The 14,958-nt window shown below is 45.5% G+C and overlaps 1 protein-coding gene across 1 annotated transcript in view; it reads left to right on the top strand.

The window, feature by feature from the left end:
- The first annotated feature begins 6,360 nt into the window (after positions 1-6,360).
- LOC110510546 (glutamate receptor ionotropic, NMDA 3B) overlaps positions 6,361-14,958 on the top strand; it is a 95,500-nt gene continuing 86,902 nt past the window's right edge. Inside the window, exons 1-2 of the mRNA XM_036952085.1 lie at positions 6,361-7,728; positions 7,963-8,163. Coding sequence (XP_036807980.1) covers positions 7,405-7,728; positions 7,963-8,163 — 525 coding nt within the window. The 5' untranslated portion in view covers positions 6,361-7,404. The remainder of the gene's footprint in view (positions 7,729-7,962; positions 8,164-14,958) is intronic.

Genomic DNA, 14,958 nt, shown 5'->3' with positions numbered 1-14,958 from the left:
GTGTATTTCCCACCATGAAGCATGGAGGAGGAGGTGTTATGGTGTGGGGGTGCTTTGCTGGTGACACTGTCTGTGATTTATTTAGAATTCAAGGCACACTTAACCAGCATGGCTACCACAGCATTCTGCAGCAATACGCCATCCCATCTGGTTTCACGCCGTCGTCGTAATGAGACCAAGGTGCAGCGTCGTGAGCGTACATTTTCCTTTTATTTGTTAAAATGTCACCAACAAAACAAGAAATAACAAAAACGACCGCGAAGTTTACAAGGGCTACAGTACCACTAACAAACTTCCCACAAAGACAAAAGAGAAAAAGGCTGCCTAAGTATGATTCCCAATCAGAGACAACGATAGACAGCTGTCCCTGATTGAGAACCATACCCGGCCAAAACATAGAAATAGAAAAACATAGAAAACAGAACATAGAATGCCCACCCAAATCACACCCTGACCAAACCAAATAGAGACATAAAAAGGCTCTCTAAGGTCAGGGCGTGACAACAAGACAATGACTCAACACACCTACAGGCTGTGTAAGAGCTATTTGAAGAAGAAGGAGAGTGATGGAGTGCTGCATCAGATGACCTGGCCTCCATAATTTTCGACCTCAACCAAATTGAGATGGTTTGGGATGAGTTGGTCCGCAGAGTGAAGGAAAGGCATCCAACAAGTGCTCAGCATATGTGGGAACTCCTTCAGAACTGTTGGAAAAGCATTCCAAGTGAAACTGGTTGAGACAATGGCAAGAGTGTGTAAAGTTGTCATCAAGGTAAAGGGTGGCTATTTGAAGAATCTCAAATACAAAATATCTTTTGACATATTTGTTTACACTTTTTTGGTTACTACATGATTCCATATGTGTTATTTCATAGTTTTGATGTCTTCACTATTATTCTACAATGTAGAAAATCGTAATAATAAAGAAAAACCCTTGGAATGAGTAGATGTTCTAAAACCTTTGACCGGTAGTGTAAAAACATGTGTCTAAAACTAATTGAACTTGTCATTTAACCAATTGCACATTATGGCAGCGAGGTGTGGGGTCCACTTGCAAAACAAGATTTCACCCAATGGGACAAACACCCCATTGAAACCCTGAATGCAGAGTTCTGTAAGATTCTCCTACAGGTCCAGAGGAAAACTACAAACAATGCACGCAGGGCAGAATTAGGCCAATATCCACTAATAATAAAAACTTAAAATATAGCAATTACGTTTTGGAAACATCTAAAATACACTGACCCCCTCTGATATCATCACCACGCCCTGCAATGCCAAGAGCTGTCACACCCTGATCTGTTTCACCTGTCTTTGTGATTGTCTCCACCCCCCTCCAGGTGTCGCCCATCTTCCCCATTATCCCCTGTGTATTTATACCTGTGTTCTGTGTTTGTCTGTTGCCAGTTCGTCTTGTTTGTCAATCCAATCAACGTTTGTGTTCTCAGCTCCTGCTTTTCCCAGTCTCTCTTTTTCTCGCCCTCCTGGTTTTGACCCTTGCCTGTCCTGACTCTGAGCCCGCCTGCCTGACTACTCTGCCTACTCTGACCCTGAGCCTGCCTGCCGTACGGTACCGTTGCCCCACCTCTGGTCTACTGACCCCTGCCAGCCTTGACCTGTCTATTGCCTGCCCCTGTTGGATAATTAAACTATTGTTAATTCAACGTTGTCTGCATCTGGGTCTTACCTTCATACCTGATAAGAACGAAGCAAAGAAAAGAGTCCCCTTATCCAGCTGATCCTGGGGCTGAGTTCACAAACCTGTTCTACTAACACACTGAAGCCTCAGGACCAGAACATCCAATCAATCAGAATAAACCAAATTACAACACAGTCAAAACAAAACTACATTACCCATTGGGAAGCACAAGCACAAAGCAAAATGCAGTGCTATCTGGCCCTAAATCGACAGTACACAATGGCAAACTATTTGACCATGGTTACTGAACAACACCTTGACAAATTACAGGCTCAGTGAGCACAGCCTTGCCATTGAGATAACCTGTCTCCCTGTAGAGGAAAGGCTGTGCAACCACTGCACCACAGCAGAACCCGAGACAGAGCTGCATTTCCTGACAAAATGGCAGAAATATAAAACACACACACACACGTCTCTCTCCAATCATTCCACAACAACAAACATTCCCATTTCATTCTGACTGAAGTGTCATCGTGTCAGAAGTCTTAGTGACAATATGGAGGATGCAGATTCACATTAAAATCCCACCTGTCAAACTGTGTGCCGAACGCTGTGTATACATGTAAATAATGACCACAACATCATGTTGTCTTCAGCACGGTCTAAAATGGATGAATTTGTTCAATGTCAATTGTACTGTTTAGATGAGTTTGACTACCTCTACATGTCTATAATGACCACATTGAGGGGGAGTGAACAATGCAATGTCTTCATCATCAGCATCATCATCATCACTGTCTTAATCGCTGAATCAAGGCAATGTTATGTTGGAACTAAAGCCTGGACACAGTTTCTCTCCAGCACCAGGGCTGGAACTGAAGCATATAGAGTTTCAGGATCAGATATCTATTAACCTGAACGGGCTGTTGGCTTCTAGCAGCCTTCTACAATTATTTTACATGTTCAATCTCCTTCTGGTACCTACAGAGCAGAACACTGCAACACATTGATCATGATGAAACATGTCCAGTTCACAGGTCAAAGTCATCTGTAATAGTGCAGCTGTACAGTGCAGTGTATTAATGGCTGCTTCCCCATAACAAATTGTATCAGCCATCATACTGCTGTAACAGGGCTCATATCATTACCATATGGTGAGCTGCTGAACTTATAAGCTGCTGCTTATTCTAGGATACGTACAACTAACAACCCGCTGGACACAGATGTCAATTCATTGTCTATTCCACGTTGGTTCAGCGTAAATGAATTGATATTAAGTGGAAACAACTTTGATTTAACCAGTGTGTGCCCCGTGGGTAAGCTCACTGTACATCCAGGTCAACCGTGATACAAGTCAGTATTCGATGTCCATCCGTCTGAGCATGTCGGGAGATGCTGTGGAAACTGGCCACTAGGGGCAACCGTGAGCGATGTTACCTTCCGGTAGGTGGCGGGTTTGCTAGGGCATAAGCATCTTCCTCCGGTTCCAACAGTTGCATGTTCAATCTAACGATAGAAAGTTGTTTTTGATATTTTTTGTTAAAATCCTATCCCAGACCTTAACCCTAACCTTAACCATTTGGAGTTCATGCCTAACCTTAAGATTTCAGAGTTAATGCCTAACCTTAAGATTTCAGAGTTAATGCCTAACCTTAAGATTTCAGAGTTAATGCCTAACCTTAAGATTTCAGAGTTAATGCCTAACCTTAAGATTTCAGAGTTAATGCCTAACCTTAAGATTTCAGAGTTAACGCTTTTTTCATGTTTTGAACAACTTAGAAATGTGACGTTTGAGAAACATCAGTCTAATTCTGTCACCAGACTGTGAGAGCTTGTTGTTCCCTTCATAGTGCAATACTGTTGTCCAGAACCCAATGGCCCCAGGTCAGAAGTAGTGCACTGCATAGGGAACAGGGTACATTTGGGATGCAGCTGAGGTGTGCTGTGGTATGTGGATATAGTTTAAGATAGAGGTTGCGTTTGTGTTAGTGCATGCATGTGTGTGTGTGTGTGTGTGTGTGCATTCACGTTTGTGTGTGTTCTCTCTGAACAAGTGATTTACAAAACAGAATCCTTGGCAGGGAACAGAGAGAGAGAGAGAGAGCGAGAGAGAGAGATTAGTATGATGTTGCAGTCAGATCAGTGTCTCTATTGAACATTGTGTAAATGGAGAGAGGATGAGGTGTTCCAACACAGGGGAGATGAACTCTGCTAATCAATGGGTTTCTAGACAATCAGTCCTCTATACAGCACCTAGCACTAGTCTAATACCTCTGCAGCCTCTATCATAAACTATATCCACATACCATGAAACACCTCATCTGCATTCCAAATGGTACCCTGTTCCCTGTGTAGTGCACTACTTCTGACCTGAGGCCATTGGGTTCTATCCCCTCTTTTCCACCTTCCTCTCCCTCATCCTCCCCGCCTTTCCCCCCCTGCTCTTTAACTAGTTGTGTGATGGGAGGTGATATTAGCAGCTTTAGCACTGTGACAGGAATGCTAACGCAAAGCTAACTGACATTCTCACACACACACACACACACACACACACACACACACACACACACACACACACACACACACACACACACACACACACACACACAGAGGAGACTGGAGGTGTAAGGATGTGTGTGTGTGTGTGTGTGTGTGTGTGTGTGTGTGTGTGTGTGTGTGTGTGTGTGTGTGTGTGTGTGTGTGTGTGTGTTAATCCTGTTTAGACACATTTCCATATTAATTGCCTTTTTGATTGATGTTTAATCCCTATTCTTTCCTTGAATCCCTACATCAGACATGTTAATCAACAGAGAACAGGAACACATGCAGTAGATTGTGTGAGTACAGATAGATTTATAGTGGGGTGGGTTGTTAACGACAACCTCGGCTTTTGTCCCAGGTGACAACAGATCCAGCAGTAATGCAAACGTCTGACCCACTGGGAATGTGATGAAAGAGCTGAAATAAATCCTTCTCTCTACTATTATTCTGACATTTCACATTCTTAAAATAAAGTGGTGATCCTAGCTGACCTAAGACAGAGAATTTTTACTAGGATTAAATGTGAGGAATTGTGAAAAAATTAGTTTAAATGTATTTAGCTAAAGTGTATGTCAACTTCAGACTTCAACTGTACACACACACACACACACACGCACACGCACGCACGCACGCACGCACACACACACACACACACACACACACACACACACAAAGAACTTTGGACCCTGGGACTAAACACCTCCCTCTGCAACTGGATACTGGACTTCCAGACGGGCCGCCCCCAGGTGGTCAGGGTAGGTAACAACACATCCGCCATGCTGATCCTCAACACAGGGGCCCCTAAGGGGTGCGTGCTCAGTCCCCTCCTGTACTCCCTGTTCACTCATGACTGCACGGCCAGGCACGACTCCAACACCATCATTAAGTTTGCCGATGACACAACAATGATGAGACAGCCTATAGGGAGGAGGTCAGAGACCTGGTCGTGTGGTGCCAGGACAACAACCTCTCCCTCAACGTGATCAAGACTAAGGAGATGATTGTGGACTACAGGAAAAGGAGGGCCGAGCACGCCCCCATTCTCATCGATGGAGCTGTAGTGGAGCAGGTTGAGACCTTCAAGTTCCTTGGTATCCACATCACCAACTAACTAACATGGTCCAAGCACACCAAGACAGTTGTGAAGAGGGCACGACAAAACCTATTAACCCTCAGGAGACTGAAAAGATTTGGCATGGGTCCTGAGATCCTCAAAAGGTTCTACAGCTGCACCATCGAGAGAATTCTGACTGGTTGCATCACTGCCTGGTATGGCCTCTGACCGCAAGGCACTACAGAGGGTAGTGTGTACGGCAAAGTACATCACTGACGCCAAGCTTCCAGCCTCCCTAGTCATAGACTCCAGCCACCCTAGTCCTAGACTCCAGCCACCCTAGTCATAGACTCCAGCCACTCTAGTCATAGACTCCAGCCACCCTAGTCCTAGACTCCAGCCACCCTAGTAATAGACTCCAGCCACCCTAGTCATAGACTCCAGCCACCCTAGTCATAGACTCCAGCCTCCTTAGTCATAGACTCCAGCCACCCTAGTCATAGACTCCAGACACCCTAGTCATAGACTCCAGCCTCCCTAGTCATAGACTCCAGCCACCCTAGTCATAGACTCCAGCCACCCTAGTCATAGACTCCAGCCACCCTAGTCATAGACTCCAGCCACCCTAGTCATAGACTGTTGTCTCTGCTACCGCACGACAAGTGGTACTGGAGCGCCAAGTCAAGGTCCAAGAGGCTTCTAAACAGCTTCTACCACCAAGCCATAAGACTACTGAACATCTAATCAAATGGCTACCCAGACTACTTTCATTGCCCTGTTATTATATATGCATGAGTCACTTTAATAACTCTACCCACATGTATATATTACCTCAATTACCTCGACTAACCGGTGCCCCCGCACATTGATTCTGTACCGGTACCCCCTGTATATAGCCTTGCTATTGTTATTTTACTGCTGCTCTTTAATTATTTGTTACTTTTATTTCTTTTTTTTTTTTGTATTTTTCTTAAAACTGCATTGTTGATTAAGGGCTCGTAAGTGAGCATTTCACTGTAAGGTCTACCTGTTGTATTCGAAGCATGTGACAAATAACATTTGATTTGATTTGAAACTGTGGCTGCTACAGGGGATTTCAGCACCTTGGACAGCACCCACCAAATAGAACACATCTATGTGTCCATCCGTTATCATCTGGAAATTACTTTTTCTCTGCTCCCTTCCTCCCTTCCTCATCCCTCCCTCCTTTTCTCTTTCTCCTTTTCCTTTCTGTTATCCCTCCCTACTTGCCCAATGAAAAAAGCCTGAATGAATTTGGGACAATCCTTATCAGTCAGTAGACTATTTTCCGAATGAAACATCAAAGACTTTGTGTGGATTTAGAATCTGAATTAGGAGGGTGAAAATGTGAAGGGGATTAAATTGAATGCTGAACTTAATGGTTCATTGGCTAAAATACACGGAATGGGCTTGACGGCAAGCTGCAGGCTAAAACAGCAGGCTACTATCGACATCAGGATGAAACGTAGTGAACATCAAATACCGGAGCAAAAAGTGGTGTTGTCATTTCGAATGGGAAGATAACAGCGCTGATAGAAATCTCATGTGGTTGTACTGCCACGCAAACACTCACGTGCGTGCGCGCGGGCAGCTGGTCTGTCTTCAACCCGCGCCGTCACGCGGGGCGACTGTTCTCAGTTGCACGCGCTCCCCTCTCGTCCTCCGTCGATATCAAGCGTTCCTCTGCCTTCCTTATTATTTATTTATTAGCCTAACTTAGAAAAAGAAACAGAGAGGCAGCAACCGGATTGCAACACCAGCGTAATGCAGGAAAATAACAAGTCCAAGGAAAGCGGGGGAAACGAAAAAAAAAGACGTGGAAAGAGAGAGAAAATTCTGTTTTTCTGACGTGCGGACGTTTATCCTCTCTTCCTTTATTATATAATATTTACAGCGTGTCCTTTCTTCCTTTATTACATTATATTTACAGCGTATCTTTTCTTTGTTTGTTTAATTAAACTTAAAGAGAGAAAACAACAACATTAGGTGGACTTCAGTATTAAAAACAAAACAACTCCCAAGACAAGCCACGAGTGAGAAAAAGAAAACGAGCGATGCTTTCTCGTCTTCTCTCCTATTCTCTCCTCTTCTCTTCTTTTCTATTCTCTCGTCTTCTTTCCTCTCCTCGATTTTCTTTCGAAGCAACACAATGGAGTATTTGTATCTACTTGGTCGATGGATGTGCAACTACTTTATACCCAGGAGAATTCGCCCATCTCCTTTTTTCACTGGGAGATTTATCCCGCTGTTGGTCTTCCTCCATAGCTTCGTTTTCCATCCCGATCCGTGCCTCTCCCACCCCCAGCCATGTCACATCCTGGCTCGGATCGGACACACGGTTCGTCTCGGTGCTCTGCTTCCCACCAGACAACCAGCCAGGGTACATAACGCTCTGAACAGAGCCTTGACCAGCCTGAAGCACCGGGCTGGAGAAGGCAACCCGCCTCTTCTGCCCTACAACCTCACCCTGGAGGTAACAGGTTAATTCATTCATTCATTAGTTCATTCATGAAAGAGTTAATGTCTCTGTAATGCTCTCATGTGGATCATCCATCCATCCATAATTAATTAATTAAATTGGCAACTAGGCATTCCGTCAGTTAGATTGTGTCTGAAATGACACCCTATTCCCTACACTTCTATGGGATAGGGTGCTTGTAGGGAATAGGGTGTAATGTCAGACACTCTCTCCCTTCCCTGTCTGGAGGTGGTGTCTCGGTCCCCGTCTGGTGGCGACCCTGTCTCCCTGTCCAGGTGTGTGTGTCAGGAGCTGGTTGTGCGAGGGGTGACAGGTGTCCTGGCCTTCCCTCGTTCACCAGAGGAACTCATCCACATCGACTTCCTGTCCTCCTTCCTGGAAATACCTTTTATATCACTACTGGAGGATCTAGAACCACTCAGAGTTAAGGTAGGATCTAGAACCACTCAGAGGTAAGACCTAGAACCACTCAGAGCTAAGGTAAGACTTAGAACCACTCAGGGCCAATGAATGACCTAGAACCACTCAGAGTTAAGGTAGGACCTAGAACCACTCAGAGTTAAGGTAGGATCTAGAACCACTCAGAGTTAAGGTAGGATCTAGAACCACTCAGAGTTAAGGTAGGATATAGAACCGCTCAGAGTTAAGGTAGGATCTAGAACTGCTCAGAGTTAAGGTATGATCTAGAACCGCTCAGAGACAATGTAGGACCAAGAACCACTCAGAGCTAAGATGGGACCTAGAACCATTCAGAGCTAAGGTATAGGAACCTTTTACTGGAGGACCTAGAACCACTAAGAGTGATTAGTTTCATATCTTTACAGATGGAGTGATTCGTTTCATATCTTTACAGACGGAGTGATTTGTTTCATATCTTTACAAACGGAGTGATTAGTTTCATATCTTTACAGATGGAGTGATTAGTTTAATATCTTTACAGATGGAGTGATTTGTTTCATATCTTTACAGATGGAGTGATTTGTTTCATATCTTTACAGATGGAGTGATTAGTTTCATATCTTTACAAACGGAGTGATTAGTTTCATATCTTTACAAACGGAGTGATTAGTTTCATATCTTTACGGATGGAGTGATTTGTAAGGGGTGCGAATTGGCGGCTGAGAAGTCAGATGCAGGAGAGAAATAACTGTGTTTTCAGCGGCGCAGTTTATTAACAAAACCCACCGGAAAACAGAATAATAAAATAAATGGGTACATAACCCAACACACACAAGGACAGATGTGCACAAGCACTTACAATAAACAATCACCCACAAGGACATGAGGGGGAACAGAGGGTTAAATACACAACATGTAATTGATGGGATTGGAACCAGGTGTGATGGAAGACAAGTCAAAACCAAAGGAAAATGAAAAGAGGATCAGCGATGGCTAGAAAGTCGGCGACATCGACCGCCGAACACCGCCCGAACAAGGAGAGGGACCAACGTCGGCGGAAGTCGTGACAGTACCCCCCCCCCCCCCCCCCCCCCCATGACACCTTCCTCGGGGACGACCCGGAGGGCGAGGCACAGGGTGATCCGGACGAAGACGGTGGAACTCCTGCAGCATAGATGGGTCCAACACGTCCTCGACCTGAACCCAGCACCTCTCCTCCGAGCCGTACCCCTCCCACTCTACTAGATACTGAAGGCCTCTCGCCCGGCACCTCAAATCCAGTATGGATCGAACCCCCCCCCCCGATGTCCAGAGGGGACGGAGGAACCTCCCGCACCTCAGACTCCTGGAGCGGGCCAGCCACCACCGGCCTGAGGAGAGACACATGGAACGAGGGGTTAATACGGTAATCGGGTGGAAGCTGTAACCTATAACAAATCTCGTTCACTCTCCTCAGGACTTTAAATGGCCCCACAAACCGCGGACCCAGCTTCCGGCAGGGCAGGCGGAGGGGCAGGTTTCGGGTCGAGAGCCAGACCCGCACCGGGGTCTCACTGCGGTGGAAATCTGCATTCCTCTTTTGGCGCATCACGGCCTGCTGAAGGTGGACACGGACGCCTTCCCATGTCTCCTCCACGCCCATGAACCAGTCGTCCACCGCAGGAACCTCGGTCTGACCCTGATGGCTGGTACCCCAGTACGCGCTGGAAGGGATAGAGGTTAGTGGAGGAGTGGCGGAGCGAGTTCTGTGCCATCTCGGCCCAGGGCACGAACGCCGCCCACTCCCCCGGCTGGGCCTGGCAATAGGACCGCAGAAACATTCCAATATCCTGGTTAACTCTCTCCACCTGCCCATTACTCTCAGGGTGAAACCCTGAAGTAAGGCTGATCGAGACCCCCAGACGTTCCATGAATGCCTTCCAGACCCTAGACGTGAACTAGGGACGCCGATCAGACACTATATCCTCAGGCAACCAGTAGTGCCAGAAGACGTGTGTAAACAAGGCCTGTAGGGCCATAGGGAGACCGGGCAGAGGGAGGAGAGGACAGGACTTAGAGAAACGATCCACAATGACCAGGATCGCGGTGTTACCCTGTGAGAGTGGAAGATCAGTCAGATAATCCACCGACAGGTGCGACCAAGACCGCTGAGGAATGAGTAAGGGGTGTAGGAGTGGGATCCATGGGACACTCCTCTGTGTCATACAGCCGGGACAATGCGTCTGCCTTCGCGTTCTGGGAGCCTGGTCTGTAGTAAGGGTAAACACAAAACGGGTGAAAAACATGGCCCACCTTGCCTGACGTGGGTTCAGTCTCCTCGCTGCCCGGATGTACTCCAGATTGCGGTGGTCAGTTCAGATGAGAAAAGGGTGTCTAGCCCCCTCAAGCCAATGTCTCTACGCCTTCAAGGCCTTTACGACAGCCAACAGCTCCCGGTCCCCTCATAGTTTTGCTCCACCGAGCTGAGCTTCTTTGAGAAGAAGGCACAGGGGCGGAGCTTCGGTGGCTTACCCGAGCGTTGAGAGAGCACAGCTCCTATCCCAGCCTCGGATGTGTCCACCTCCACTATTAACGCCAAATAGGGATCCGGATGGGCCAGCAAGGGAGCCGAGGTAAATAGAGCCCTCAGGTGACTAAAAGTCCTGTCTGCCTCAGCTGACCACTGCAAGCGTACCGGGCCCCCCTTCAGCAGTGAGGTAATGGGAGCCGCTACCTGACCAATACCCCAGATAACCTGCCGCTCTACCCTCGGGCAGGTGGTCGAAGACTGCCCGGAAACGGCAAGTGAACTCCTCAAACTGGTTCCCCTCTCCACACAGCGTTGGCCCACTCCAGGGATTTCCCAATGAGGCATGAGACGAGGGCGGACACCCTCTGACGGCCAGACGGAGCCGGGTGGACGGTCGCCAGGTATAGATATCATTGTAGACGGAACCCCTGGCAGTTCACAGCCTTCCCGTCGTACTCCTGGGGCAAGGAGAGACGAATCCCACTGGGACCAGGTGGAAAAGGGGCGCTCAGGGAAGACCCCTGGTAGAGGCGCTGGAAGAACTCCCTGTCTCTCCCAGCGGTCCATTGTCTGGACAACGCGGTCCATGGCGGTGCCAAGATGGTGAAGCATTGCTGCATGCTCCTGGACGCGCTCCTCCACCCCTATACCCGGGGTACCTGCTCCTGCTGACTCCATAAGTTTGGGTCAGTGATTCTGTAAGCGGTGCGTACTGGCGGCAGAGAAGTCAGATGCAGGCGAGAAATAACTGTGTTTTCAACGGCGCAGTTTATTAACAAAACCCACCGGAAAACAGAATAATAAAATAAATGGGTACATAACCCAACACACACCAGGACAGACGTGCACAAGCACTTACAATAAACAATCACCCACAAGGACATGAGGGGGAACAGAGGGTTAAATACACAACATGTAGTTGATGGGATTGGAACCAGGTGTGATGGAAGACAAGACAAAACCAAAGGAAAATGAAAAATGAAAACAGCGATGGCTAGAAAGTCGGTGACTTCGACCGCCAAACACCGCCCGAACAAGGAGAGGGGCCAACTTTGGCGGAAGTCGTGACATGATTAGTTCCATATCTTTACAGACGGAGTGATTAGTTAAATATCTTTACAGACAGAGTGATTAGTTTAATATCTTTACAGACAGAGTGATTAGTTAAATATCATTACAGACGGAGTGATTAGTTCTATATCATTACAGACGGAGTGATTAGTTAAATATCTTTACAGACGGAGTGATTAGTTAAATATCTTTACAGACCGAGTGATTAGTTCCATAGCTTTACAGGCGGAGTGATTAGTTCCATATCTTTACAGACGGAGTGATTAGTTTAATATAATTACAGCTGGAGTGATTCGTTTCATATATTTACAGACAGAGTGATTAGCTAAATATCTTTACAGATGGAGTGATTAGTTCCATATCTTTACAGACGGAGTGATTAGTTAAATATATTTACAGATGGAGTGATTCGTTTCATATCTTTACAGACGGAGTGATTAGTTCCGTATCTTTACAGATGGAGTGATTAGTTAAATATATTTACAGATGGAGTGATTAGTTCCATATCATTACAGACGGAGTGATTAGTTAAATATATTTACAGATGGAGTGATTAGTTAAATATATTTACAGATGGAGTGATTAGCTCCATATCATTACAGACGGAGTGATTAGTTAAATATATTTACAGATGGAGTGATTCGTTTCATATCTTTACAGACGGAGTGATTAGTTCCGTATCTTTACAGATGGAGTGATTAGTTAAATATATTTACAGATGGAGTGATTAGCTCCATATCATTACAGACGGAGTGATTAGTTAAATATATTTACAGATGGAGTGATTCGTTTCATATCTTTACAGACGGAGTGATTAGTTCCGTATCTTTACAGATGGAGTGATTAGTTAAATATATTTACAGATGGAGTGATTCGTTTCATATCTTTACAGACGGAGTGATTAGTTCCGTATCTTTACAGATGGAGTGATTAGTTAAATATATTTACAGATGGAGTGATTAGCTCCATATCATTACAGACGGAGTGATTAGTTAAATATATTTACAGATGGAGTGATTCGTTTCATATCTTTACAGACGGAGTGATTAGTTAAATATATTTACAGATGGAGTGATTAGTTAAATATCTTTACAGACGGAGTGATTAGTTAAATATATTTACAGATGGAGTGATTCGTTTCATATCTTTACAGACGGAGTGATTAGTTAAATATATTTACAGATGGAGTGATTAGTTAAATATCTTTACAGACGGAGTGATTAGTTAAATATATTTACAGATGGAGTGATTAGTTAAATATATTTACAGATGGAGTGATTAGTTAAATATCTTTACAGATGGAGTGATTAGTTAAATATCTTTACAGATGGAGTGATTAGTTCCATATCTTTACAGACGGAGTGATTAGTTAAATATATTTACAGATGGAGTGATTAGTTAAATATCTTTACAGATGGAGTGATTAGTTCCATATCTTTACAGATGGAGTGATTAGTTAAATATCTTTACAGATGGAGTGATTAGTTCCATATCTTTACAGATGGAATGATTAGTTAAATATCTTTACAGATGGAGTGATTAGTTCCATATCTTTACAGACAGAGTGATTAGTTCCATATCTTTACAGATGGAGTGATTAGTTTCATATCTTTACAGACGACGTGATTCGTTTCATATCTTTACAGACGGAGTGATTAGTGTCATATCTTTACAGACGGAGTGATTAGTGTCATACCTTTACAGACGGAGTGATTAGTGTCATACCTTTACAGACGGAGTGATTAGTTTCATATCTTTACAGACGGAGTGATTAATGTCATACCTTTACAGACGGAGTGATTAGTGTCATACCTTTACAGATGGAGTGATTAGTTTCATATCTTTACAGACGGAGTGATTAGTGTCATACCTTTACAGACGGAGTGATTAGTGTCATACCTTTACAGATGGAGTGATTAGTGTCATACCTTTACAGACGGAGTGATTAGTTTCATATCTTTACAGACGGAGTGATTAGTGTCATACCTTTACAGACGGAGTGATTAGTGTCATACCTTTACAGACGGAGTGATTAGTGTCATACCTTTACAGACGGAGTGATTAGTGTCATACCTTTACAGATGGAGTGATTAGTGTCATACCTTTACAGATGGAGTGATTAGTGTCATACCTTTACAGATGGAGTGATTAGTGTCATACCTTTACAGACGACGTGATTCGTTTCATATCTTTACAGACGGAGTGATTAGTGTCATATCTTTACAGACGGAGTGATTAGTGTCATACCTTTACAGACGGAGTGATTAGTGTCATACCTTTACAGACGACGTGATTCGTTTCATACCTTTACAGACAGAGCGGTTGTGTGTGTGTTAGTATTCCTAGTGGCAGCCTAAGCTGTGTGCCAGTCAGTCACTCTCGTCTCAGACATATCCTCATCTCTACGGCTGAGCAGCCAACTGCAACGCAAGGCAACACACACACACACACACACACACACACACACACACGCTCAGGATTCAAGAGAAAGACTGTGGTGGGACGAAAGAGAGAGAGCCAGTCAGAGAGATAGAGGTAAGGAGGCTTGTGAGGAAGGGAGAGAGGGGGGTAGAGAGAGAAAGAGAGAGGGGGAGAGGAGGGAGGACTACGCTGAATGGAGTGTAATCTGTCATGCTATTGGAAAAGTGAACCATTCAGAACTGAACTCTGTCTAGTTCTGGCCACAGAAGAGGGAGGAGATGAGGAGGAAAGGAAGAGAGAGGGAGGAGATGGGGAGGAGGGGAAGAGAGAGGGAGGAGGGGTAGATAGAGGGAAGAGATGAGGAGGAGGGGAGGAGATGAGGAGTGGGGGAAGAGAGAGGGAGGAGATGGGGATAAGGAGAAGAGAGAGGGAAGAGATGAGGAGGAGGGGACGAGAGGGAGGAGATGAGGAGGAGGGGAAGAGAGAGGGAGGAGATGGGGAGGAGGGGAAGAGAGAGGGAGAAGATGAGGAGGAGGGTATGAGATGGAGGAGGAGAGGAGGAGGGGATGAGAGGGAGGAGATGAGGAGGAGGGGACGAGAGAGGGAGGAGATGAGGAGGAGGGGAAGAGAGAGGTAGGAGATGAGGAGGAGGGGAAGTGAGTGAGGAGGGGAACAGAGAGGGAGAATGTGAGGAGGGGAACAGAGAGGGAGAATATGAGGAGGAGAAGAGAGAGGGAGGATATGAGGAGGAGGAGAAGAGAGAGGGAGGATATGAGGAGGAGGAGAAGAAGAGAGAGGGAGGATATGAGGAGGAGGAGAAGAGA

This window comes from Oncorhynchus mykiss, chromosome 18, assembly GCF_013265735.2.
Source record: "Oncorhynchus mykiss isolate Arlee chromosome 18, USDA_OmykA_1.1, whole genome shotgun sequence".
NCBI classification, from domain to species: domain Eukaryota; kingdom Metazoa; phylum Chordata; class Actinopteri; order Salmoniformes; family Salmonidae; genus Oncorhynchus; species Oncorhynchus mykiss.
The sequence above is the reverse complement of the archived record's forward strand: the minus strand, read 5'-3'. Positions and strand labels throughout refer to the sequence as shown.